The 23,784-nt window shown below is 51.2% G+C and overlaps 1 protein-coding gene across 2 annotated transcripts in view; it reads right to left on the bottom strand.

Annotated features, from left to right (window-relative positions):
• Positions 1-23,784, bottom strand: part of Ergic1 (endoplasmic reticulum-golgi intermediate compartment 1) — a 91,686-nt gene that overhangs the window by 7,226 nt on the left and 60,676 nt on the right. For both annotated transcript variants that reach the window (XM_003473342.5, XM_063230793.1), the window contains 5 exons: positions 22,245-22,369; positions 16,468-16,572; positions 15,112-15,172; positions 10,295-10,395; positions 7,361-7,483 (listed from right to left, as the gene is read on the bottom strand). In XM_003473342.5, the coding sequence (XP_003473390.3) occupies positions 7,361-7,483; positions 10,295-10,395; positions 15,112-15,172; positions 16,468-16,572; positions 22,245-22,369 (515 nt within the window). The remainder of the gene's footprint in view (positions 1-7,360; positions 7,484-10,294; positions 10,396-15,111; positions 15,173-16,467; positions 16,573-22,244; positions 22,370-23,784) is intronic.

The raw sequence follows: 23,784 nt of genomic DNA, 5'->3' as shown, positions 1-23,784 counted from the left end.
GGAGGCTCCATTTGGGGCCCCAGCTTCACCCTGGCAGAGCTTGATTTGGATCCCTGTCATGTGTGTGCCTGGACGGCCCTGGCGCCTGGGCCTCCTCGCCCTATAGGACTATGGTGACAGTGTCTGTGGATGCACGCACATGTGAACACCTGTTCCCTGGGTGCCTGCCACTGCCACGCTGTTGTCACTCGCCACCAGACCCAAAGGCAGGAGCACAGCTGCCGAGCCACGCAGCTACCTCAGCTGGCACCTGCAGCCCTATTCTGGTCAGCAGCCACAGCCCCAGAGATAAAAGCAAGAACAACGCTCTCGTCAGGCCCCAGCCAGTCTGAGAGAACACATTAGATGCTCCCCAAAAAGCAACAATAACACTCCTCTGTTCTTCCCCAGCAACGGCCTTCTGAGCTTCCACCAGCTTCTCAACCCTCTGCTGTGGCCAGGATGAAGTCAGCTTGTTTTCTGGGTTTTTCTTTTCTTTTTTGGCAGTGTTGGGTGTGGAAGCTAGGGCCTTGTGCATAATAAGCAGGCGCCAAGCCCTGAGCTGCACACCCAGCCTACTTTTGAAAGCTGAGCGTTTCCGTTAGTATTTAATCACTGCCCTGAGGTCCACGCAGCGTGAAAGGATGTGTTCTAACCACACCAGCTGGACAGCTAAATTCCTGTGCTTTTCCACAGCACAAACACCTTTGCAATTCACTGCCCCCCCAGCCCACCCAAGTCACGGACTGTGGGGTGCCTCCTGCAGTGCGGGAGGGAACACTCTTGAGAGCGCAGTCCCAGCTCCAAGGCCCAGGCCCTCGTCCTGCTTAATGCTTCTGAGCCTCAGTTTCTCTCATCTATGAAATGGGGCCCATCGTGAGGACAGTGGGCAGCTGATGTCCAGCTGCCTGCAGGACCCTAAATGTCCAGGAACTGCTAGTCTACTTTCCCCGAACAGTAAACGCAGCTCTCAGAGCTTGTGGAAAAGGCCTCCCCGGAGGAAATAAATAATGAATCGTAGCCCCATCAGATGCCGCCAGCGGAGCCAGACAGACTGGAGCCATGGATGAGAACACCCAAGTCGTGGCGGCGGGGTGGGGGCTGTTGTGGAGGGAAGCTGGTGACTGAGCCCTGGGACCTTGAGGGAAGCAGAGGAGCGGGTGTGGTGGTCCCCGCCCAGCTATGTCACGCCTGCCAGACCCCTCGCCCTCCTGTCTTGGCCCAGGGCCTAGGGGACAGTGGGGCCCCTCTCCACCATCTTCATAACTTCAAATGTACCTCTAACTTGGTTGAGCACCTACTATGTGCGGGACGTGGGGTGGCACTTTTTTTCACCTTCTCACTCAATCCTTTTGACTGCTGGGTGACCTCTGTTTCACAAGTGAGGAGACAGACTCAGAGAGGGAAAGACTTCATCAGGTCACACAGCTACCAATGGCGCACAGGCCTCTAGAATTCAGGCGTGGAGGCCTCAGAGGGTCTGCTTTTTCTCTTAGACCACCTTTCCTTACTCCCAACCTCCTGCCTCTCTCCAGCACCTAGCTTCTACGTATCATCATTTTCTCAATTTGTTAGAAAGAGGCCTACATATCAAATATCCTGCAATAAAGAATCCCCACCTGCAAAGCCTATGAAGTAAGAAGCTGTGCATCTTTCAAAACACACCGTAGAGCAGGATGTGGTGGTACATGCTTATAATCCTACCTACTTGGGAGATGGAGGCAGGAGGATTGTAAATTCAAGGTCAGCCTAGGTCACTTAGCAAGACTTTCTTTTTCTTTCTTTGTTTCTTTCTTTCTTTTTTTTTTTTTTTTTTGGTACTGGGGAATCACACTCATAACCTAGCACCAACCAGGCAGGTGCTTAATGCCCCTGAGCTAAATCCCTGGCCCCAAGACCTTTTCTTAAAATAAAATAAAATGAGCTGGGGAGGTAGCTGAGTGGTAGAATCTCCTAGGTTCATTGCTCAGTACAAAAAAATCCCAAAAAACAAAACAGAAAAAGCCCTTGGTAAACAGATCTCACTTTATCTTTTAGTCATTCTCTGCCTGAGAACCACAAGTTCAGGAACTCAGCTCTGTGTTCAGACCCACCTGGATCAATGCGTCCCCAGTACACAACCTTCTCGAAGAGTTAGTTTAGCTCAGATGCCCAAGAAGGTTCTGAATGAGGAGTTTTGCACATTTGCAGACCTGACTCAGCAAGCTTCCCGTTTCAGCTCTGTTCTGTTTCTCAGGTAATGGAAACTGCCACAGACAGGAGGACGGGGTGCGTACCCCTCTCTCCCACGCCTGCTCGCTGCTGAGCGCCTGTGTGTCAGCTGCCTAAGCTGTGCAGGGCCGGCAGTCAGGGATGACGGACACTGAGCTTCCCTGGAGCTCACAGGCCAGGGAAGAGACAGAAGGAGAGGGAGAGGACCCTGTCTGTAGGGGGCCTCGAGGTCTGTCTCCTCCATCCTGCTCCAGTGGCAGGAGGCCTTTTCTCAGCTCACACGGCCTTAGAGAGTAAAACCTTCCTGGAATTTGTTCTTGTGCTGGGGACTGACCCCAGGCTAGGGCCACACATGGTGAGCATGGACTCTATCACAGTGTTCATCCAGCCTGTCCTCTGGGTTTTTTTTTTTTTTTTTTTTTTGTCTTTTTGAGACAGGGTTCTGCTATGTAGTTCAGGTTGGACTTGAACTCACTTTTGTAGCCCAGGCTGGCCTTGAACTTGCAGTGATTCTCCTGTCTCAGCCTCCTAAATGCTGGGATTACAGGTGTCAGCTGGCCAAGGTTAGATGGCCATGGTCATATGGTATCTATGTTTGTGCCTGCCATCCTAGCATATATGGTCACAAACAGCTCTGTTTCCTATTATAGTAGTTCTGTCCTGGGTTAAAAGTTACTCTATCAATGATCCTGGTGTCCCACACCAAGGCACCATAACTTTTGGGGCCTCTGTTGCTACACTAACCTTTAGAGTTCTCATCTTTTTTTTTTTTTTAAATGTATTTTAAAGAGAAAATAAAAATAAAACAATTTCAAAACAGATTAGGAGAGTTACAAAAGTTAATACATTGCATATTGTTGTCTTCAGAGTACAAGACATAGGCATAGCTTGTCTAAATAGTATTAGCACAAATCTTTCTTTTTAGTGAATTAAGAGAAACTAGCTGTATAGCTATCTTAACTCTCGCATGTAAATACTTTGTTTTTCCTTTTTCCCTTCCTTCCTTTTCCCTTTCCCCATCACAGTTTGTCTTTTCTTTTGAACAGTTTCTTCCCAATTCACAGTATCTACTGTACATTTTGGACCTTATGTACTCTTTCAGTTTCTCACACCAGTGAGACAGTACAATCTTTACACGTGCACATCTGATTTATTTCACTTATGAGTACAGTCTCGAGTTATACTCATTTACCTAGAAAGGTCTCCAGTTTATCCTTCTTTATGGCTGAGTAGTACATTTAAAAGCCACATCTCTTTTATCCATTCCTCAGTTGATAGGCATCTGGGTTGTTTCCAGAATTTAGCTATTATAGACTGTGCTGCTTATAAACATGGATGCACATATTTCACTGTGGTATAATGTTTTTAATTCTTCTGGGAAGATATCTAGATGGCACATAGCTGGGTTGAATGGGACCTCCAATTCTAGTTTTCTGAGAAATCTCCACTGATTTCCACGGTAGTTGCACCAGTCTATACTCCTACCAACAGTGAAGAAGTTTCTTTTACCCTACAGCCCCGCCAGCATTTGTTATTGCTTGATTTCTTAATGATAGCCATTGTTTCTGGGGTGAGATGGAATCTCAGTGTTGTTTTAATTTGCATCTCTCAAATGACAAATCATGTTGAACAGTTTTTCATGCATTAATTTTTTCATCTGAGAAGTGTGTGTTCATCTCAGCTGCCCATTTTTGGATTGGGTCTTTGAATTTGGGGGCAGGGTGTCTGATTTTTTTTCTTCTTTTTTTTTTTAATTCGGTTCTGGGGATTGAACTCATGACCGCCTGCTTGCAAGGCAGGTGCTTATGCCGCTGAGCTAAATCCCCAGCCCCTCAATTCTTTATATGTCCTAGACAGAAGTCCTTTGTCTGAGGGACAACTGGCTATAATTTTTTTCCCACTCTATGGGTTCTCTTTTCACTCTGTTGGTGATTTCTTTTGTTGTGCAAAAAGCTTTTTAATAAGGTGAGGTCCCAGTTGTTAATTCTTTGTAATAGTTCCCCTACAGTCTGGGTTTAGCTCATGAAGTCTAAGAGTCCTCATTTTGTTTTTCGTTTTGTTTCTGAGTGCTGGGGATTGAACCCAGGGCCTGCACCATGCTAGGTACTCTAGTACTCTACCATTGAGCTACACACCCATCTTTTTTTAATTTTTAAAAAAATTTTTGGTATCAGGAATTGAACTCACGACCTCACACTTGCCAGGCAGATGCTTATGCCACTGAGCTAAACCTCCAACCCTTTTTATTGAGGGTAGCCCAAGACTGCTTCCTTATGCAGCCCTGCATTGTACATTTGTGACACCTGTGCACTGTCCAGTCCCTGTGCTGGGAGTTGGAGGCAGAGGTTAATCAGATCTGCAGGTCATAACCGGAGCTCATAACTCTGTGGTGTGATCTGAAGGTCGGGGGACTCTGATATGTGAGGACGGGACGGGGAGGGCTGTGGAGAGGAACTTGGATGGGGAGGACTTGCTAGTGCAATGCACCCCCTTTCCAAGGGTCCTGACTACCACTCCACTCAAACTCTTCAAGAACCCTAGGCTTTGAATTGGGAGCAAGGTGTCGGCATCCGGTACTTTTTGGTGGGGCCACAATGGTCACAGCCATCGCAGCCCGATTTGGCTCTGTATGACGTCTGGGTCTTACCTCCAAAATAAAATGAGCCAAGCCAGGAAAGAGATCTGACAGCCATCCAATCTGTCACCACAACCCACTTGAGGGAATCTCAAAAAAGGAGTCTGAACAAGTGGTGGGGAAGGGGACACATGTGCATGTGTAGGAGGGGACACTTGTGTGTCATTGTGTACACTCTGTGTTTTCTTTTGGTGGTGGAATTTCCGGGTAGAGCACAAAGCATAGGTCTCAGCAAGGAGCCCTGAAGGCCCAAGAGAAGAGCTTTAAGCAACCCAGGGGACGACTTTTAGGAGCAAAGACTGCTTGGGCCCAGGATTAGCAAGTCCTTAGCAGATGAGGAGAACACAGGAGGCAGGGGGCGGCCTGGAAAGCCAGGCACTTGATACATAGAAGAGCGCTGGAAGGCTGGGTCGCCACTCTCCTCCCTCATTCCGCCCACCCACAGCTGCCACCCCAGCCCCGCAGCCGCCAATGACAACACCCTGGCCTAAGCCCCTCTTCATCAGCAGCTCTCCGAGGGGCTATTTGCAGAGGTTCCCATTTGGAGCTGGGAGGCTTTGCACACAAGTGTTTGACTCTGAAAGACAGAAGGGGATGTCGCAGCAGGTGTGCGCACTTCCACCCCAACCCCACCCGCCATGCAGGCTCCTGGGGAGCTCAGCACTGCACGTGCCCGTGTGTGTCTGAGTGCATGCGTCATCCCCACATCTGCTACCCCGTGACAAGGGCCTTTGAAGCACACAATGACGCCATCTGCCAGGGACAGCCTGGTGGCTCACTCAGCAGCCTGACCTCATGGTTGCTGTGGCAACCAAAATGGTGGTCTGGGCCTTTCAGAAACACCATCAGGGCTAAAGATCTCACGGGTTCCCTGCAATAGAGAAGCCTGGCGCTTCTTTGGCCCACACTTGAGTGGTGGAGACAGGGCAGAGAGAACAGACAGGCTGCTGGCCAAGTGGGAAGGGAAAGAGAATGAGCCACAACGGGTTTGGTGCCTAGGTGAGGGAGGAAGGGTTTCTTTCCTTCTTTCCCCTGTTCTCCCCTTGACCTGATAGGGCTCCATCCCCCATGGATGGAGGCTGCAAGGTCTTCATTAGACATGTCATGGTGGGTACCTCTGTACCTTCCTCCGACCCTCTCTCCTCATACTCCAGGACCCACATCATTGGTTAGAAGATGAAGACCTGACCGTTTTGCCTCCCATGCTCCCTTTCCATCTTCTTCTCCCTCTCTTAGTAACTGCCCCCAGCTTTTCTCTTCGGGAGCCCCATCCCTTACAGTCTTTGTCCTTGGATCTGGACAGGCACAGGACCTAGGCCTGGCCACCCAGAGGACTCCATTCTCCAACCACAGGTACGACACTGGAACCCGAGCTGGGTCCATGAGAGCATAACTCTTTTTGGAATTGAGAGGCAGTACTGAGGAAGAGGTGATTCCTTTTGGTAAATTCTGTTTGCAAATGAAGCCAGGACAGAAGAAGGCAAATCAAGATTGAGAGAGGCCTCCTCCTGACATGGATTCAGTCATGCCTAATGCCTCTCCAGCCAGTTTCAGCGCTGTTGTTCTGTAGTTTTGACTAAAGCAGACCTAGTCACAGCAGAAAATGAAAAACCCAGAAGATTCCTGATCTTGAACCATTACTAAACGTATGAAGCCAGGTGTACTGGAAGGCACTTGTAATCTCAGCTCCTCAGGAGGCTGAGGCAGGAGGATCACCTGAGTTCAGGAGTTCACAGCCTGCCTGGGAAACACAGCAAAGCCTATCTTTCAAAAAAAAAAAAAAAATAAATATAAATAAATAAATAAATAAAATAAAAAAGGTTTGAAGAAATATAGATGCTTAAGGGCATATTTAAATTTAGGCCTCCCAGGGCCAAGGATATAGCTCAGTGGCACAAGCACCTGCCAGGCAGGCGTAAGGTCCTGACTCTGACCAAAAATAAATGAATAAATAAATAAATTTAGGCCTCAGATTCCAAGTCTGTGAGATAGGAACCGTCACCCATCTTGTCTACCTTAGTTGACTCTAGTTGCCCAACATTTCCTGAGCCTCTTGGCTGAAGCAGGACACTGTGAACTGTTCTGTCCCCAAGGACACTTTGAACTGGAGGCCAGGAAACTTATATACATGATAGAAAAAAAAATCAGGATAAGATGAAACTGACAACAGCTTGAAGCTGCCCTGGAGGAAACTGGATAAGAACAAGATAATCGCAGAGGAAAGAAGAAAGTAAAAGTAAACAGGTCATCAAGAGAAAAGAAAAAAAGTTTCACCTGATGGCTGGAAATAAGGCATGAATACTCTAAAAAAATTTCCATAAAAATTAAAAAAAGAAAAGGGAGAAAATCATCAGCCTGTCATGGAGCCATATGGAGATTTGTTTTAGGAATTGAAGGACTTAGCCCCTGGGAAATATTCTCCAGGCGACATGCCACTGACACCAGTGTGTTTCGCATAACGCTCCTCAGCTTCCCTGGGTCAAAGCCTCCTGTCCAGCTGGAGCCACAGCTGGCGTGCGCTCCCCGGCCACTCACCGTGGTGATGAACCTGTACAGCGGCTGCCTTCTCTCTGTGTACTTCACCGTGATGGGGCTGAGGTCATAGCGGAACCAGATGGCAGGGATGATGCGGCCCGTGTGACTGTAGGCGACGTATTCCTGGGGTAGAAGAAGGGCGGAGGCTGTGAGAATCAGAGGTACAGGGCAGGTCTGAGGGGTCACAGAGCAGCCTCGGAGGGCTTTCTCCCTCTGCCCCAGGGAGCCAGGCCCCCTCCCAGCATCCCTTTCCCTGCCCTCAGCACGTGGGCGGGTAACACCTGGGAGGCATCATCACCCCTTCTGCCACTGGGAAATGCACTGAGTGACCCAGAGGCAGCACTGGAATCAAAATACGAATGTGAAAGCAGAGGCGTGGAAGGAAAAGTGTAATTTTGGGCTCAGTTTTGAGTAAAAGCACGTTGCCCCTGGGCCATGCTCAGTTCAGTTATTTGCTTGGCACTGGTCTGCTAAATGCCTCTGCTGTGCTGGCTGCTGAGGTCCCCAAGATGAGGAGCCCCATCCCCAGAAAGGTCACAGTCTGACTTTATGCATGTGCTCAGAGGGACATGAGCTGAGAACCAGTGGCCAGTTCCCCCCAGGGGAATCTGGAAGGCTTATGGAGGGGACATTCTGAACTGCACACAGGAGTACATGCGCGCACGCGTGTGTGTGTGTGTGAACAGTACACAGGCCACCTGCGAGCAAGCTAGCACCAAGGAAGAGGGACAACACAGAGGACTAGAAGGCAGGCCCAGCCCTGCAACAGGCTGTCTCAGAAGGCACACAGTGCTTGGAGCTTTAGCTTCCCCATCCCCTCTACAAAGAGGGTTGGGGGAAGACCCACAGAATCCCTCTGATTTGGGTACTTTAGGGTACAGAACATCTCTGGCCTACGTTCTCGTTTTAAAATTAACGAAAAAAATTTTTTGTGGTGCCAGGGGTGGGCCGAGGGCCTTGCGCAAGCTGGGCAAGTGCGCTACCACAGAACTAAGCTCCAGCATCTGTTCTCAGCTGTCCACCATAAATGGGGACTGACACCAGGGCGGGGCACTCCCAGCTCCAATGCTGGGCTTGAGCAGCTCTGGGGCCCTGACCTCCTCACTGGACACCAGCCTCGCTCATAGCAGAAGCTAGGGCCAAAGGCACAGTGAAGCCAAGCCAAGCAGCCTGTTCTGTCCTTGGGCAAAGATCTGGAGCAGAGAAAGATCAGCTTTCTTCAGGACAAGCCGATGGGCAGAGTGATTGGCTGGTCATGGGTGGGGAGCAGGGAACAGCAGCAGCAGTGGGTATCATTTACCCAAACTGTCTTTGCAGGCTGAGCATTTCTGAAACCACTGCCTCATTTGACAGCAATCTTATGAAGGGGGAACCAGTGGCAGTTTTAAAAATGAGTAAACTGAAGTGCTGATGTGGTGTCTTGGGTCACGTAGCTGGCAGTGACTGAGCTGGGGCCTGAACTGGTCCAGAGCTCATGTTCTTTCTAGCCAGACCACATCAGTGTCCTGGCAGCCGACTGCTGTCAGCACTGGAGGGTGACAAGGAGCTGCTGCAGTCTGAATGCAGCCCCTAAAGTCAAATGATAGCAGCATTTGGATACGGGGCCTTTGGAAGGTAACTGGGGTTGGATGAGATCACGAAGGTGGGACCGTCAAGATGGCATCAGTGTCTGAGAGACTCAGGCTGGCACACTTGCTCTGTCTTGACTGACGCTATGATGCAACATAACAGCCTGACAGTCATCCAGCCTCCATGACCGTGAGCCACAGAAACTTCTATTCTTTATCAACCACTTAGGCTCAGGTATTATGCTATAGCAACAGAAAATGGACTAAGACAGGTGCCCTCCCCATGAAACAGTGAATAAAGAAATAGGACTGCCTTTGAAGAGATATATTACAAGATTAATCCAGGATGGGTCACAGCAGGGGGGCCCTAAGTCATAACAGAGAGTAGCTTCCAGGTGGGCAGATTCCACAGCGCCTTGTCAGATGGATTGGGTGATGTAACAGACAAGGCTCTGGAGCCCCAGAGTTCTCAACCCCACTTGGCCACCTTCTAGGTCTATGACCACCTCAGTGTCTTGCTGAACAAATCTATAAAATGAAGATAACACGCCCAGGATCCGAGCTGTCAGAGGGACTGAGGATGATGGAGGCAGAGAGTTTAGCATGTCTAGCCTATAGGAAGTACTCCATAAATGCAGCTCCTGCTCCTTTATTCTAGTTAACTGAGCTAAACAGTCGGCTCGGGGAGCCCTGGGACAGAAGACAAAGGCAAGCACTGGAGCTGACAGGGAAAAGCCCGCCCACTGGGTCTGGGGAGGTGTTTCAGCCTGTAGGCTTCAAGCATTTGTGCGCCACCAGCAGGGTCATCTCCCCAGAGGCCCGAGGCCATTTCTGCTTGAAAATCCCCATGACTATGTCTGAGCTCCCTCTGTTTCCCTCCAAGGCCTGTCTGTATGACTCCATGAGTTTGAGTGTTGAGGTGCTGGGATGCCCCTGATGTTCATCGTCTATTAATCCACAGCTACGCTGGACTGATTCATCAGCTTCCTGATTTTGGATAAACTGTCTGTGTCCCAAGAGTTGGAGCATCTGTCACATGCTTGTTAACCAAGGTGTGAGCCTGAAGGACCAGACTGATGCAGGACCTTTGAGGCATTTGCAACCCTGAGACCTCGGGGGAAAGCCTCTCCCTGCCCTGTCACAACAAACCCTTACATCCTGGTTAGATTCTCTCTCCTGGACGCTAAGACTGCCACAGGGCAAGGACAGAGTCTTTCTCGCTGGCAGGCGAGACAACCTGCCAGCGGCTACCAGGAGAGAGGCCAGAAAGGCAGCAGCAAAAATGACGAGGTGTAGCCGCCTGTCACTACCGCTTGGCACCAGCAGAGGGCACAGTTGCACCCCGCTAGGCGGCCGGCCCCCGCACCTTGTTGGCCACCGTGTACTGGTAGGAGTAGCGCTGCTTGCCGCTCTTGTCCTCATACACCGTGGGCACGATCTTCAGGATGTAGTCGTGGGAGGCGAGGGCTGCGGAGAGGACACAGCAGGATGAGCAGGGGAGAGCACCGCCCCGTTCTCATCCCCAACCTTCCTGGCTCGGCAAGGGGCTCTTTCCTCAGTCCACCACCAGACGGCCCTCTCCTCCACCGTCCATACTACTAAAACTGGCAACAACCCAAATGTGCATCAGTCAGGCAGCTGTTAGAGCGGGGTAGGCGGGGAGACGACAGTGCCTGAGGCAGCAGGTTACTGACCCCGGCAGCTCTCTCCAGTGTAGGAGTTCCAGAAGCATCTAGAACAAACTCCAGGGAACTCTGCACAGCTCTGGTCTCTACAGAGAAGGGCAGGATTTGAGAAAGTTCTCATTTTACTGTAGCTATTGCTTTGAATTGCTGCACTTTAAAAAACAAACTGTGTTTCTGCTTCAAGAAGAAAGAATGCACCAACCGCAAAAAACACATCTCTGAAGAACTGACTGGTTTCTTCCCCGTGTTGGTGAATGATAGATGGGGGTCTGCTTCCCCCTCCTCTGCAATACTCCAGTATAACTCTCTCTCTCTCTCTCCCATCCAGCCAGGATGGGGGGGGGTGTTGCTGAGGGCCAGGACCATGCCTGCCTGACTCACCCCACTGTCCCCAGAGCCCTGTGCAGAGCCTGGTACGGCAGGGACGGTGGCAAATGCTTACTGGATGAATGAACGGATGGGAGGATGACTGGACAAAGCATGAATGAAAGAACAGATGAATCAGCTACTGATAACGATGAGGTAATCAGAACCAAGCACTGGGCTGTGAGCAGCTGGCCCACGGCCGCTGGTGCTCAGCAGGGACAGGTATAGATTCCTGGGGCCTTCTGGGTGTCAGCAGAGGCTCAGGGACCCATGGATTATTACCTTTTAGGACCCTGGGCTGGGGAGCACACAGCTAACATAACCTGGAAATTCAGTCCTGTGGGTTCTAATCCTGGTCTCGTCATTGAGTCAGTGCTGTTCTTGGACTCATTCTTAAGAGGGTGGAGACGGAAGAACATACTTGGCCCTGACGTGCTCCCTCCCTACCTCTTCCCGTCTCTACCGCATCTCCTAAGGAAGAGACAGGGCTTCCGGAACTGAACTGATGCCTCTGACACCTGGGAATAGCGCTGCAGCCTCTAAGCGAAGCCCAGGAGACACAAAAGGCTCGTGGTTTGATTCACAGGTCAGAGCACTAGGGTTATTTGTGGTTAAAAGGCAGGCCCTGTACCTCATTCATCCCTATAAAGTCACACTCAATGGGTCTGGGATTGGGTTTAGCCTCTGCATTTATACGGGAGTCCAAAGACCACCTTCAGCATATAGTACCCATCACACAGAGTTAAAACTTTGAAGGAATGCATGAGTGGCTGCCTTACCAAAACCACACCTGTAATACTTTTGCTAGAATTTGTGCAAAACACAGGTAGTCAAAAAGGCAAAGATAAATAGCACCCTTAAATCCAACACCCCCAGAATATTGGTTCACATTCTTACTATAAACTGCCAGACATATGTTTATACATATGGTCATGTTTTCCTGCAGTAGGATCATACTGTGATTTTTCCTACGGATTGGACACCATGAACATCCTTTTAAATCCATGGTGCAGGATGGAAGCTCCCTAGAGTCTGTTTCACTTTCATCCACATCCTCTGCCCAGTGCCTGGCACACAGTCTGTGCTAGGCATCTGGGGCCTGACTGCCAACGTGGTCCTGCCACATCACTGCCAGCAGCTGCACCCATTCCATGATGCGGGTCCACGTGATGTACTCAGCCAACCTCCTCGGGTGGCACTGACGTGGTTCCTCATTTTAACTGTTGTAAACAATGACCCGGTGAGCACTATTTTCCTGGATCTTCATACACGCTCCTGATTGTTTCCTTAGCTTACTCTCTGACCAGTAGAACTGATGACTCAAAAGCAATGACCATTTTTAAGGTCTTTGATGCAGTCTGCCAGATGCCCGCTGGAGACCCAGCACTAGATCATACCCACAGGGATCCCTGATTAGCTGACGCATCCTAGAGGCTGCTGGCTTCCAATGTGGTCCAGGCAGGCTCACATCCCCTTCACATTCCATCCCGATGTCTTAGTATGGAGCAGTACAAACATAAAGGGTTTGGAATGATACAATAAACTTCCATATACCCACTTCCCAGCTCCAGCAGTTATCCACACATGGCCAAGCTTTTGGTCTCAACCTCACCAATGAGATGGGGTTTGAGTCTGCATTTTCTTGTTCCATGCTGGAGTCTGAAGCCAGGGCCTTGCATATGTTTGGCAGGTATCTGCACTGAGATGCACCCCTTATCCTACAACTGCGTTTGTAAGCCCACAGCATGCATGTGCATCAAAACAATCTCTTGTTTTAATTTCATTTGCACCATTCAGGACCAGTTACATCATTCAGTTCTATAATACAGAACAGAAGTTGACAGGAAGGAAGTTGCTGTTGGCCCTGAAGAGAAGGACTAACACTAAGTGCTCACCGTGTGCAGGTCTGTGCACTAATCCTTTTCCTGTGGAAAATTCTTTTTCATTAACCCTTGTGGCAAGGACTCTTCCCACTTTACAGATGCAGAAACTGAGGCTCAGAATAGTTAAGAGGCTTTTCTGAGGCTTCAGGGCTAGAAAACAGTGAGACCCTGGAATCCATGATTCTTACCACACTGTCCTGCCATCTGGTACCTACTCCTCCATGGTGGCCTCCAGTGTGACTGCTTATCACCTGCTAAACACTGGGCACTGCGCAAGGCTCTAGGGACAGACAGAGGAGTGGGTAAGGCAGAGTCTCTGAGTTCATGAAGTTTCTGTTCTAGTTGGATTAACAGCCAAGAACAACAGAAAACTGAAAGAACAGGATCACTTCCAAGAGTAGTACATGCCAGGAAGAAAAACAGGCATGCTATTCAGAGGGGGTTTCTCTAGATAGAGTGGTCAGGGAGGGCTGAAGTGGTGGCATCTGAGCTCACACCTAGCTGCAGGGCACCTGTAGGACGAAGCTCCAGCAGAAGTGAGCTCAGAAGCTGAGGAAAGGACAGCCAGCCCTGCCCTTGGCTGTTTTGCACCTGATCTCATATATTTTTCCTTCTGCGTCATGCTGAGATGCTTTCGTCATTAGCCCAGAGCAGGCAAGGTCTTCTGTGGCCATATTCTCTATGGGCTCCCGCACTCTGGGGCCTTCCCAGCCTCATTCTTTTGCAGCTCGGGCAGCTGAAGGGTCGTCCTAGCTGCAAGAGCAGGCAGATGGCCATGGTGGAACATGCTACTCTTACCTGAGAGGGACAGTGACTGCCCTATAGGCTACATGCAGACTCCTGGCCGCCACTGTCACCAGACATCTGCATAACAGCAAAGCGGTACACTTCCCCGGAAGGAAGGACCGTGCAGGCAGCGTGGGTGGGCTCATACCCAGATGGAGAGTGAGCAAGCAACTTTTGGAGCAAATAGCATACATGCCAGGCGGGATGGTGCGCGCCTGTCATCCTAGCACTTAGGAGTCTGAGGGAGGATGAGCACTGCAAGTTCAAGGCCAGCCTGGACTCCATAGTGAGACCTTGTCTCAAAAACTAGAACAAATGAACCAAAAAAAACCAAACCAAAACAAAACTCAGAGCAAATGGCACGCACAGCAGAGGCACTTCTGTGATGACAAGAAACTGGAGACATCTGACATTCTGATCCTGAAAGGATGCCTTCAAGAAGCCAGGCAGAGGGCTGGGGATTTAGCTCAGCGGCATAAGCACCTGCCTTGCAAGCAGGTGGTCGTGAGTTCGATCCCTGGTACCGGTAAAAAGGAAAAAGACAAAAAAAATATATATATATAAAGAAGCCAGGCAGAGCGGCTAGGTACGGCAAACCAGCCTTCCTTACAGGCAACAGGACAAAGATGATGGTTATGTAACAAACACAAGTACAAAACCGAGAAAGAAGACTGTGACCCACACCCTGCCAAAATAAAAATGACTTCTGTTCACAGTTGGGGACTGCAAGGGACACGGAGAAATGAAAAGTTTGGTTTGTTGAGGGACAGATCATGGGCAATGTTTTCTTTTGTTTGCGTTACTGGTCATGCGAGAGAAAATGTGCTTTAGGAAAAAACAAGAGAAGCCACACGGGTAGAAACATCGAGCTCAGGTGAGGACTAGGCAAAGTCAAGGTGCCCTGTCCTGCAGAAACCTTTGTGTGTGCGGCGGGGGTTGTGTCTGCCTGGGTCGGTACCGTGCGCATGGGCACACACGCGGGTGTAGGTCTGCTCTCACCTGCACACATTCTTATGCTCTGTGGCGTTCTTTCTAAAGGGAGAGGACTGTGAGGAGCCAGCGTTGGTAGGAGGGGCTCAAGCGGGAGGGGCAGGAGGAGGTGACTGCTGGACCACCCACTGTACAGTGCTGTTCTCCGCATGGACGGTGGCTCTGCCATCACCCCCAGGGCATCTTAGGGGATCCTCTCCACTCAGAACAGTGAAGTGGCAGTAAGGACAGTGGTAAGTATGACACCATAGCGCTAGCCGAGGTCAGCTGATGTGCCAAGGACCGTCATGCCCTTCCCAGGGGACAGCTTTTCTTCCCACCCCTATAAAGATGAACAGGAGTCCACCTTCCTCACAGGCCACTGCAGGAGGGGTGCACAGCTGCCCTGGCTGTCACCAAGTGCCTGGTGAGCTCTCCACCCTCTGCCCTTCCCACTTCCCCATGGCAGAGGGCTGTCCCTGTGGGATACTCACGGTTGGAGGTGAGTCTGTCTGCTCCTCCCAGAGCATTGAAGGCTCCATGGACATTCTGGACCTATGGAGAGGCATAGTGAGGGATGTCCCCAGAAGTTGCCACCCCCAGGCCTGGCCTGGCTATGGTGGATTGGTTAGGTGCTACTAGCATAAGCATCTCACTTATGTGTATGGAGAATCCAGCAAGATTTGTCTCACAGAGAGGTAGTGGGGAGCCGTAGACAGCGTGGGCAGGGCTCACAGCAGGCCAGATCAAAGCTTGCTTCCCATCCTGAGCACTGTGCCACTCTGTCTGGCACCTTCATGTCCTCTCATTTAATAGCCTTAAAGATGTAATTATTGTGCTCCTTTTATAGAAGAGCAAACCCAGGGTTGGAGAGGCATCCTGCAGCTGGCGGGGCTTGAGCCCATGCCGAAATTCAAATTTGCTGAAGCTCTGTGCATGAAGCCACACAGAAAACTCAGGTATTTGATTCTGAGTACTCCAGACTTCTGAAAGGCCCCGAGAAGGGTCCAGGGAGGGGGTGGCCCAGAGCAGTAGGCTCCAACCCAGCCCTCCATGCTGACCCAGTGGTCTGCTGAGCACTCAGCAGAACGGCACCCCTCCAACAGTCAAGGAGCAGAGCAAAAAGAAGACTTCATTTGCAGGGGCTGGACTCTGAAGTCTTGGTTTCCAGCCCACAAGGATGGTGGTAGAGAAGAGTGCTAGAATATTCCTTCCCATTGCTGTGGATCGTGGTTTTTATCTCACTTCCATTTCTATAACTGGATTAAAGTTTGATAAATATTCTTAAAACAAATTTTTTTCTTCCTGATCTGGGGCACTTTACCACTGAGCTACATTCTCAGCTCTCTCTCTCTCTCTCGGTCTCTTTCTCTGTCTGTCTGTCTGTCTGTCTGTCTGTCTCTCTCTCTCTCTCTCTCTCTCTCACATGAGACAAGCTCTTGCTGAGCACTAAGCTCTCAGGCAGCTCAAACTTGTAATCCTCCTGTCTCAGCCTTCCACAGTGCTGGGATTACAGGAGTGTGCCACCATGCATGGCTGGTCAATGTTCCTTGAAGGGACAAATGGATACTGGGTAGGCCCTAAAGTAAGTTTTGTGTTTAAAAAAAAAAATCAGAATTCCTTCACACCAGTGACTGAGTGGAGTGCAGCCCAGTTCTGCCATCCGCCACCCGTACACTGGGCACACTGTGGATAACCACAACCACGTGCGAAGGGAGAAACAAGGGAGACAAATTCCACAGAGACTTCTCCAGAGGCGTCGCCCTGCGTCCAGGGAAGACAGACGTACCCAGGGGCACAGCCCCCTACACTCACTCCTGCTCACACCACCCTGAGTGCTCCCTGCTCACCTGTAGCGTGTCCCCGAAGGAGAGCTTGTGGATGACGTGCGTCATGTCCGGGTTCTGTGGCTGGGCTGTGGCACTGTGTGTGGACACGTGGAAATTGCCAGGGACCTGGGGAGAAATGCAGGTTTCAGGAGCTTGGCTGACAGCCTTAGGAGATGGAATGTGGGGACTGTGTGAGCCAGGCATGGGAGGGCTGAGAGGTCACACAGACCCGAGCTTGGAGGCTGGCTGGAATCACTGTGGCCTCTGAAGGAGTCGCTCTACCTCCCTGAGCCCGGGTTCCCTAACTGTACAGTGAAGGCGGTACTAGCTACCAAGAAGGGTGCTGGGACAGAGTGGTACGAGGATGCACCCACTGCATGGCAGCCAAGATGCAGCATGGAATGTGGGCCATGGCTCAACTCTGAGCCTAGAGACTACCAGTGCTTCCTAAGAACTTCCCAGCACAGTCGCCACATACCCAGGTCTGCCGGCTGGCCTAGACAGGGGTGCCCAAAGGACACACTGTGGTAGCCTCCGTTCTTCCTCAGGTCTCGCAGCCCTCACCCAGCCGGACCAGTGCTGTATCACATCCATCGGAACGTCGGCAGGGAGCCAAGTGGACAAAGGCGGAAGCTGATAAGCACGTGCCAGCGTGCTCTCCTGACCTCTGTTTCTGCCAGCGGTCTTCTTCCTCTCTCCCATCCCTTAGCCGCTCGGACCAAAGCCCAGTGCTGTCCTGCAACCCTCTCTCTGACCCCATGGCAGGAAACCCTGTTGGCTGCACCTTCAAATCATACCCAGCATCTGACCCTTCTGACCTTTCTGAGGCTTTTTGGCTGCTCCGGTCCAAGCTCTCTGGACAGACGACAACTGCGGACTCCTTCCTGGGCCTTTCCCCCTAGCCCTGCTCTGGGCATTGCCTCAGCAGAGATGGACAAAATGCTTTCAGCCCTTTGTATGACCTTGCTGCACCTCCGCCCCAAACTCTAATGATTCTGCTCTTCAGCCTCCTATAGTTTGGGTGCAGATTGTCCTCTAAGTGTTCAGGTATTGAAGGCCCTGTCCTCAGAGTGGTAGGTGACAGGCAGTGGGATCTGGGGGAGGTTCTCAGGTGAGTGGAAGGCTCTGCCCTCAGAGGGCATTAATGGTGTTTTTAAAAGAGGGTTTAAAAAGCAAGACCAGCCCCCTTCCTCCACTTCCTGTCTCACCGTGTGACCCCCCTCCCATGCCTGCCATCGTGATACCATCTGCCATGAAGTCCTCATCAGAGGCCCAATCAGCAGGGCCACCTGATGCAAAACTGAGCTAATAAACCTTGTCTTCTTTACACATCACCCACTGTGGCCCTGGAAAAGCTGACTACTGCGGAGTCCAAGTCCATATTCTCTTGTGTCACGGCCCAGCCACGCACCTGCCCATGCTACCTGGCCCCTGTGCTACTGTTGTCACCTCTGCTCACCCTGGGCTCCTCAGTATGCTGGCAGTGCTGCCCAGTGTGTCCCCACACCTGCTGGGCACCCCTGTCTCTGGCCCACCCTCGCCTCCCTCAATTTATGCTCAGGGCCCTCCACGTCTGCCCACCTGTCTGAAGGGCACCAGGACCCCTCCACACACAGCTGCAAGAACACTGCTCAGCCCCACTGCCTGCCCTATGTACCTTGTCCTCTTTTCTCTCCTCCCGCAGAAGGCAAGATCCCAGCCGGCAGGGATTGTTCCCTGCTGTACTTCCTGGGCCCCGACTCATAGCAGGTGCTCAGCAAGTATTTACTGAATGAGTGAGGCGCATTCAGTCCTTTGACTCTGGAACCTGACTGTGGTCCATGAAACAGAATAGGAAACTGAGGCTCACAGTAGGGAGAGCCTTGTTAAGGTCACAGGCCATGAGCTGCACTGGAACCCTTGAACATGCTCTTCCCTCCCACTGATGCCCAGATGCCCCTTAATCTCAGTGCCCTAGACTCATGGTTACATGAAGCCAGTCCTTCAGGAGGTACAGATCTGGGGAGAGGACCCAGACAGTCTGGCCTGGCCAAGCCCTTGGCTCACTGTGACGCAGACTTAGAACACATAATGAGACCCTGGGGGACACACACTGGCCCAAAGGGCTGTGCAGATGATGGGGGCTAGGAGAAGAGCCCCCACCTTTATTAGGGTGCAAGGTATATTGGGGAGGGCTCCCTTCCCAAGAGTGCCCTGAAGACCAGTCTGTGTGATGCAGGAAGACTGGGAAAGGCATCTGGGTAGAGGGAACTGCATGCCCCAGGCAGGGATGGGTTGTCACAGCCAGAAGAGTTTGGAATAGAAAAGGGACTGGGGGGCCAGCAGCAGGGGAAAACAAAGAAGCACAAGAGGGGGCTGCTTATCAAGACCCCAAGTGCTACATATAGACCCCAGGGGTTATCTTATCCCAGCTCAGCAGGGTCAGATGAGCTGCACTGGCTCACAGCCTAGCGAGCAGCCACACCAAAGTCTGCTGATTTGGCGAATCTGCTTCCACTCCAAAGCCACAGGCTACTGCAGCAACCTGACCTCCAGCAGGGCAAAGCTGGGGGCTGGTGGAGAGGCACAGGCCAACAGGCCATGGGCTTGGGATCAATGAGCCACTGTCCAGTGTGGTGTGGGCGGGAGAGGAGGAGGGACTGCTCACTGAGGCCTGAAGGACCTCATGGCAAGATCTCCCTCCGGGGAACACATGGGCTGCCCCAGGGGCCTCGGAGTTCAAAATCAGCCCCACTTCCTGGTGAGGAGGCCGTGGCAAGGGCAGTAGCCACTCTGCGCCTCCGCTGTGCACGTCACAGAGCGCCGCTGGGAGATAAAGGAGGGGACACACGCAGAGCAGGCGCAGCTCTTTGGTCAGGCTGGTGGGATGATCACACCTGTCGTTAGTCAGCAGAGAAGGGCCCTTTGGGTGGACCCTGTGCCTTGCGTGTCCACAGGCAGTGCATGAGGAAAGCTCACTGCATTTAAGGTTTTAAACCTCCATCTTCAAGGCTGGTGTACAGTTTAGTGAAAGAGTCCAGCTTACCACACAGGAGGCCCTGGCACACCTGGCACCACAAGAAAACAAAACATAAATTTTTCCATTTTCTCTGCCACGCAGAATATCTGGATACATTTTCATTAGAAACCTTTCCCATGATGCAACCCGCACTCAAGTCCCTGTTGCCTACTGCTCTCAGAAATAAGAAACCCACAGCCACCCGGCACACGTGTGCAGTCCTTTCTTTTTTTTGTGATGGCCTAGGAACTCCTGTGGAATGGCCCCGGGCACAGTTCAGAGTCAGGTTTGGCGCCTGGGCCTTGCTCCAGGAGCTACGTGAGCCGAGCAGCCTGGCTCCCGAGCACCTGCCACCCGCAGCCATGCCCGCGGGGCTGTGCGTCAGGAGCCCGCTCCCGCTCCACTCCGAATCCATCACCAGTGGCTGACTCATGCCTGCACACGCTGGGTTGAAGAAAGCAACGATGACACTTTTAGCGCCTCTGACTGAGGAACCTACGTCAGTGTCTCTGATGGATTTTAAAAATACATAGCTGGAGCCGGGCCACCTCCCCCTGCCCCTTCCACCCTCCTCCTGGGGGCTGGGTGATTAAGCGAGGTCGCCACGCAGTCTGCCCGGGCAGCTGCGAACACGTGAACCCTGACATCTGGCCTCTGGTTGACTTCCTGATGGATGGATAAGGAGGCCAGGGGACATGTCCACTCCTGATGCTGTGAGATAAGGAGGACAGCCACTGTCCTGCTCATCACGGCATGGCAGGCTGTCACTGTCAACTTCCTTACTGGAGCCGTGGCTCCTCAAAGGCTCCTCCTAGCAAGGGAGGGTGGGCGGGCGAGCTTCATGTTGCTCCAGGGCTTGGGGCAGCGGTGACCTGGAACACTGGTCACTGTAAAAGAGACTGAAAAATGTGGCCACAGGACAGCCACGTGCAACTACTGAGCACTTGAAATCTGGCAAGTGAAACTTGAGGGACATTTGAATTTGATTTTTAATTAAATTTCAATCTCCTTACGTGGCCAGTGGCTGTTTATTGGATAGCATGGCTCTGAAGCATCAATCTGGTCACATTTCCTTCCCTGCCTAACCTCTTCAGACAGCTTCTCAAATTCAAATCAGGGGCACAACAAGGATGACGTGTGGTGGCTGAGCTGCAGAAAAAGCCCTGGGCACCCCTCCCAGAACTCTTACCCTTGGATTATCCCCACCCAACCTATGATGTGACTCAGTTTAATCCATAAAACGCAGCAGAAATGGCATTTTTTTCTACTCCAGGCAAAACCTAAAAAGGCCAGGAGTCATGGCACATATCTGTGGTCCCAGCACTCAGGAGGCCAAGGCAGCAGGATTGCAGTGACTGTGAGGTCAGCCAGGGCTACAGGGTAAGTTCAAGGCTGGCCTGGACTACATAGCAAGCTCCTGTCTCAAAAAGCCAAAAACCAAACAAACACTCTAAGAGAGCTCTGGGCCTTCTGAAGTAGCACTCAGTGTGCCCTGAGCCCATGCAAAATAAGCCTCAGCCTTCTGCACACCTATCAGGGATGGTGGGAAGTGGTGGTACAGGCCCTGTCTGAAGGGAATAGCTGACTCCTGTGCCAGGTTGCCATCACTAGTGGGAACAAGGATCTGGTATGGTCTGAACCTCTGACTTTTAAAAGCCAGAAAAGTAGACTTGTGATCTTTCAGTGATAGCTCTGATGTGATTAAGTGCTAGCCAGGACAGATGCAGCCTGTCTGTGAGCCAGAGGTGACCAGAGAGTTTGCAACCTCAGGTTCAGATATCAGGGTTTAGAGAGGGATGTTCTAAGCAAAGGCTGCAAGACAGCAAGCAGAAGCCAGGAGCAGCCATTGGCTCATCCGGCTGGGCCGGGGAGGGTGACTCCAGGACACTAAGACAGCTGTGTGACCCAGGGGAAGACACTTATCCTCTCTGGGTATCAGCACTCTTTTAAATGGTGCTGTCCACTGCTCCTGGTCCAGCGATACCTGAATGGGCTTTTGGCGCTGACAAGCCCACCTCATCTCACTTCTGCCTGGCTTTGTTCCCCATCCCACACTTGGCATCCACTGTAACAGCTTTCCATTTGTAGGCTGCTGGTGGGGAACATGAGCGCTACCAGCCTGGGCTCTGCCCATCATTTCAGTGCAAAGCCTCTGAGCCTGAATATGAAAGGTCCTCAGGTGCTTTCTGCATGAATGAATGTGTACTGGCTGATTTCATCCTCACAAAACTGTGCAGTAGGTAGTCTCACTGTATTAGTAACACCATCACACAGTCACCTTAAATATGTAAAAGTCTGGGTCAAGGGACTTGCTGGGCATTGCTTAGTTAAGAAGATGAAGAGGCACTAAGGGCTTCTCACCACCATTGGCGCTCTCACTGAGAAAAGAGTGGTCACTTTCTGAACCAGCAACAGGGGCTTAAAACCTCAGGGAGTACGAACCCCACCCTGATTCTCAGCAGGAACTGCCAGGTGCTGGACACTGACCATCAGCTTGCTGGGGGCTCTGTTGGGGTCAGGAGGAGGGGACACTCAGTTCCATCAACAGGTGTCCAGGGAGAGAGGGGACAGGGCAATGGGGAGTAGATAAGAGGGGCATGGGCTGGGCATGGTGGTACACACCTGTAGTCCCAGCACTTAGGAGGCTGAGGAAGGAGGATCACCTCAAGTTTGAGGACAGGTCATGGTAAGTTCAAGGCTAAGATTAGCCTGGACTACAGTAGTGAAACCCTGTCTCAAAAAGTAAGAGAGAGAGACAGACAGACAGATAGGCAGGCAGGCATGGCCAGGGTCTCCATACCTTATTGATGCTGAATTGGCCCTCGAAGCGGCAGCCTACACCGTTGTTCAGCGGGATCTTCATGGAATTGTCGATGTGGCCTACCTCGTGCCTGCCCATTTCATCCTGAATATCGAGCCCAACCACTGCAGGAACCAAGGAGAGCAGAGTTACCCCACCCACAGACACAGAGCCCTAACGTGGTGCAGCAGATAGAGCATGGAGAGGAGGCTCAGTGGAAGGCAGCAGCTGACTGGCTAGCAAGGACCCTATTGTTTCCGTGCCTCAGTGTCTTTCTGTCACAGGCTTCTCGTGAGGAGCAAAGAAACTTAAAACAGCACTTATTATGTGCCTTGTGCTCTTCTACGCGCTGCCATGTAAGAACACAGCATCTGAACATCCTTGTGGGGATGGTGATAGTATCAGCCCAGTTGACACATGGAGAAATGGAGGCAGAGATTGCCCAGGCCGAGAAACACCAGAGCTTGGACTGCTAGCAGGGAATCTTGCTCTGGAGTCCCCATTCATTGTCACTCTGCTAGACACCTCTCACTTTAACCCAAGGCAAGGATGCAGGACAGGCTTGAACAGTAGCGAGAGTGAGCTACTGTTCTGCTCACATTATGAGCATTATAAGAACAGCTCCAAGATATTAATATATAGATATAGATATAGATATGACCTTTCTCTAGATGAAAGAAAAAGCTAAAAATTATACAGTTGTCCCTTGGTATCCATGAGGGTTTGACTTCCAGACCTGCAGGGACACCAAATCTGGGAATGCTCAAGCCTTATATAAACGGTATAGTAACCCACTAACCCATGCACATCTTCATCTAAAGACTTCCAATACATCACAGAATGCAAATGCCACATGGAGAGCTGCTGCAGTGGATCCTATGTGCTCCCCAAAGGCTCGTGGGATAAAAGCTTGTTCCCTGGCTCGGTGCTGTTGGGAAGGTGGAGGCCTCAGGAGTTGGAGCATGGGGTGTTCTTCTGACCCCCCGGGGCTGCTCCTGAAAGGGATGAGCTCCTCTGTCTCTTTTGTTTCCCTGGTGTGAGGTAAGAGCTCGGCTCCACCATGATGTACTGATTGCCACAGGCCCAAAGCAATGGGACCAATTAGTCATGGATTGGAATCTCTAAAACTGAGAGCCAAAACAAAACTGAAAATCTATACATGTTTGGTACAGATGCATTACTTCTCTCTGGATATTTCTGCAGTTGTGCCCAGTATTAGCAGAGCCTCCTAGGGGAGGGTGACACACGGGACTAATGGAAGACAGCAGAAAAGGAGTCTCTTTATTTTGTATGTGTGTTCTGAATCGATCCCTTTCTTCTCTCCCTTTTCCCCCTTCCTCTCCCCTCTCTGGTACTGAAAGTTAAACCCAAAGTTATGTCCCCAGTTGTTTTCTCTTTTATTTTGAGACAGGGCTTCCCTAAGTCACTAAATTGCCTAGGCAGGGCTTGAACTTGTGATTCTCCTGCCTCAGCCTCTTAGAGTGCCAGAATTAAGATCATGCACCACAATGCCTGGCCAGGACTGAATGTGTATTTTTTT

Source organism: Cavia porcellus, unplaced genomic scaffold (genome assembly GCF_034190915.1).
Source record: "Cavia porcellus strain 051 isolate PalLab524CR breed Dunkin Hartley unplaced genomic scaffold, mCavPor4.1 scaffold_19, whole genome shotgun sequence".
NCBI classification, from domain to species: domain Eukaryota; kingdom Metazoa; phylum Chordata; class Mammalia; order Rodentia; family Caviidae; genus Cavia; species Cavia porcellus.
This window is presented reverse-complemented; position numbering and strand designations above follow the sequence as displayed.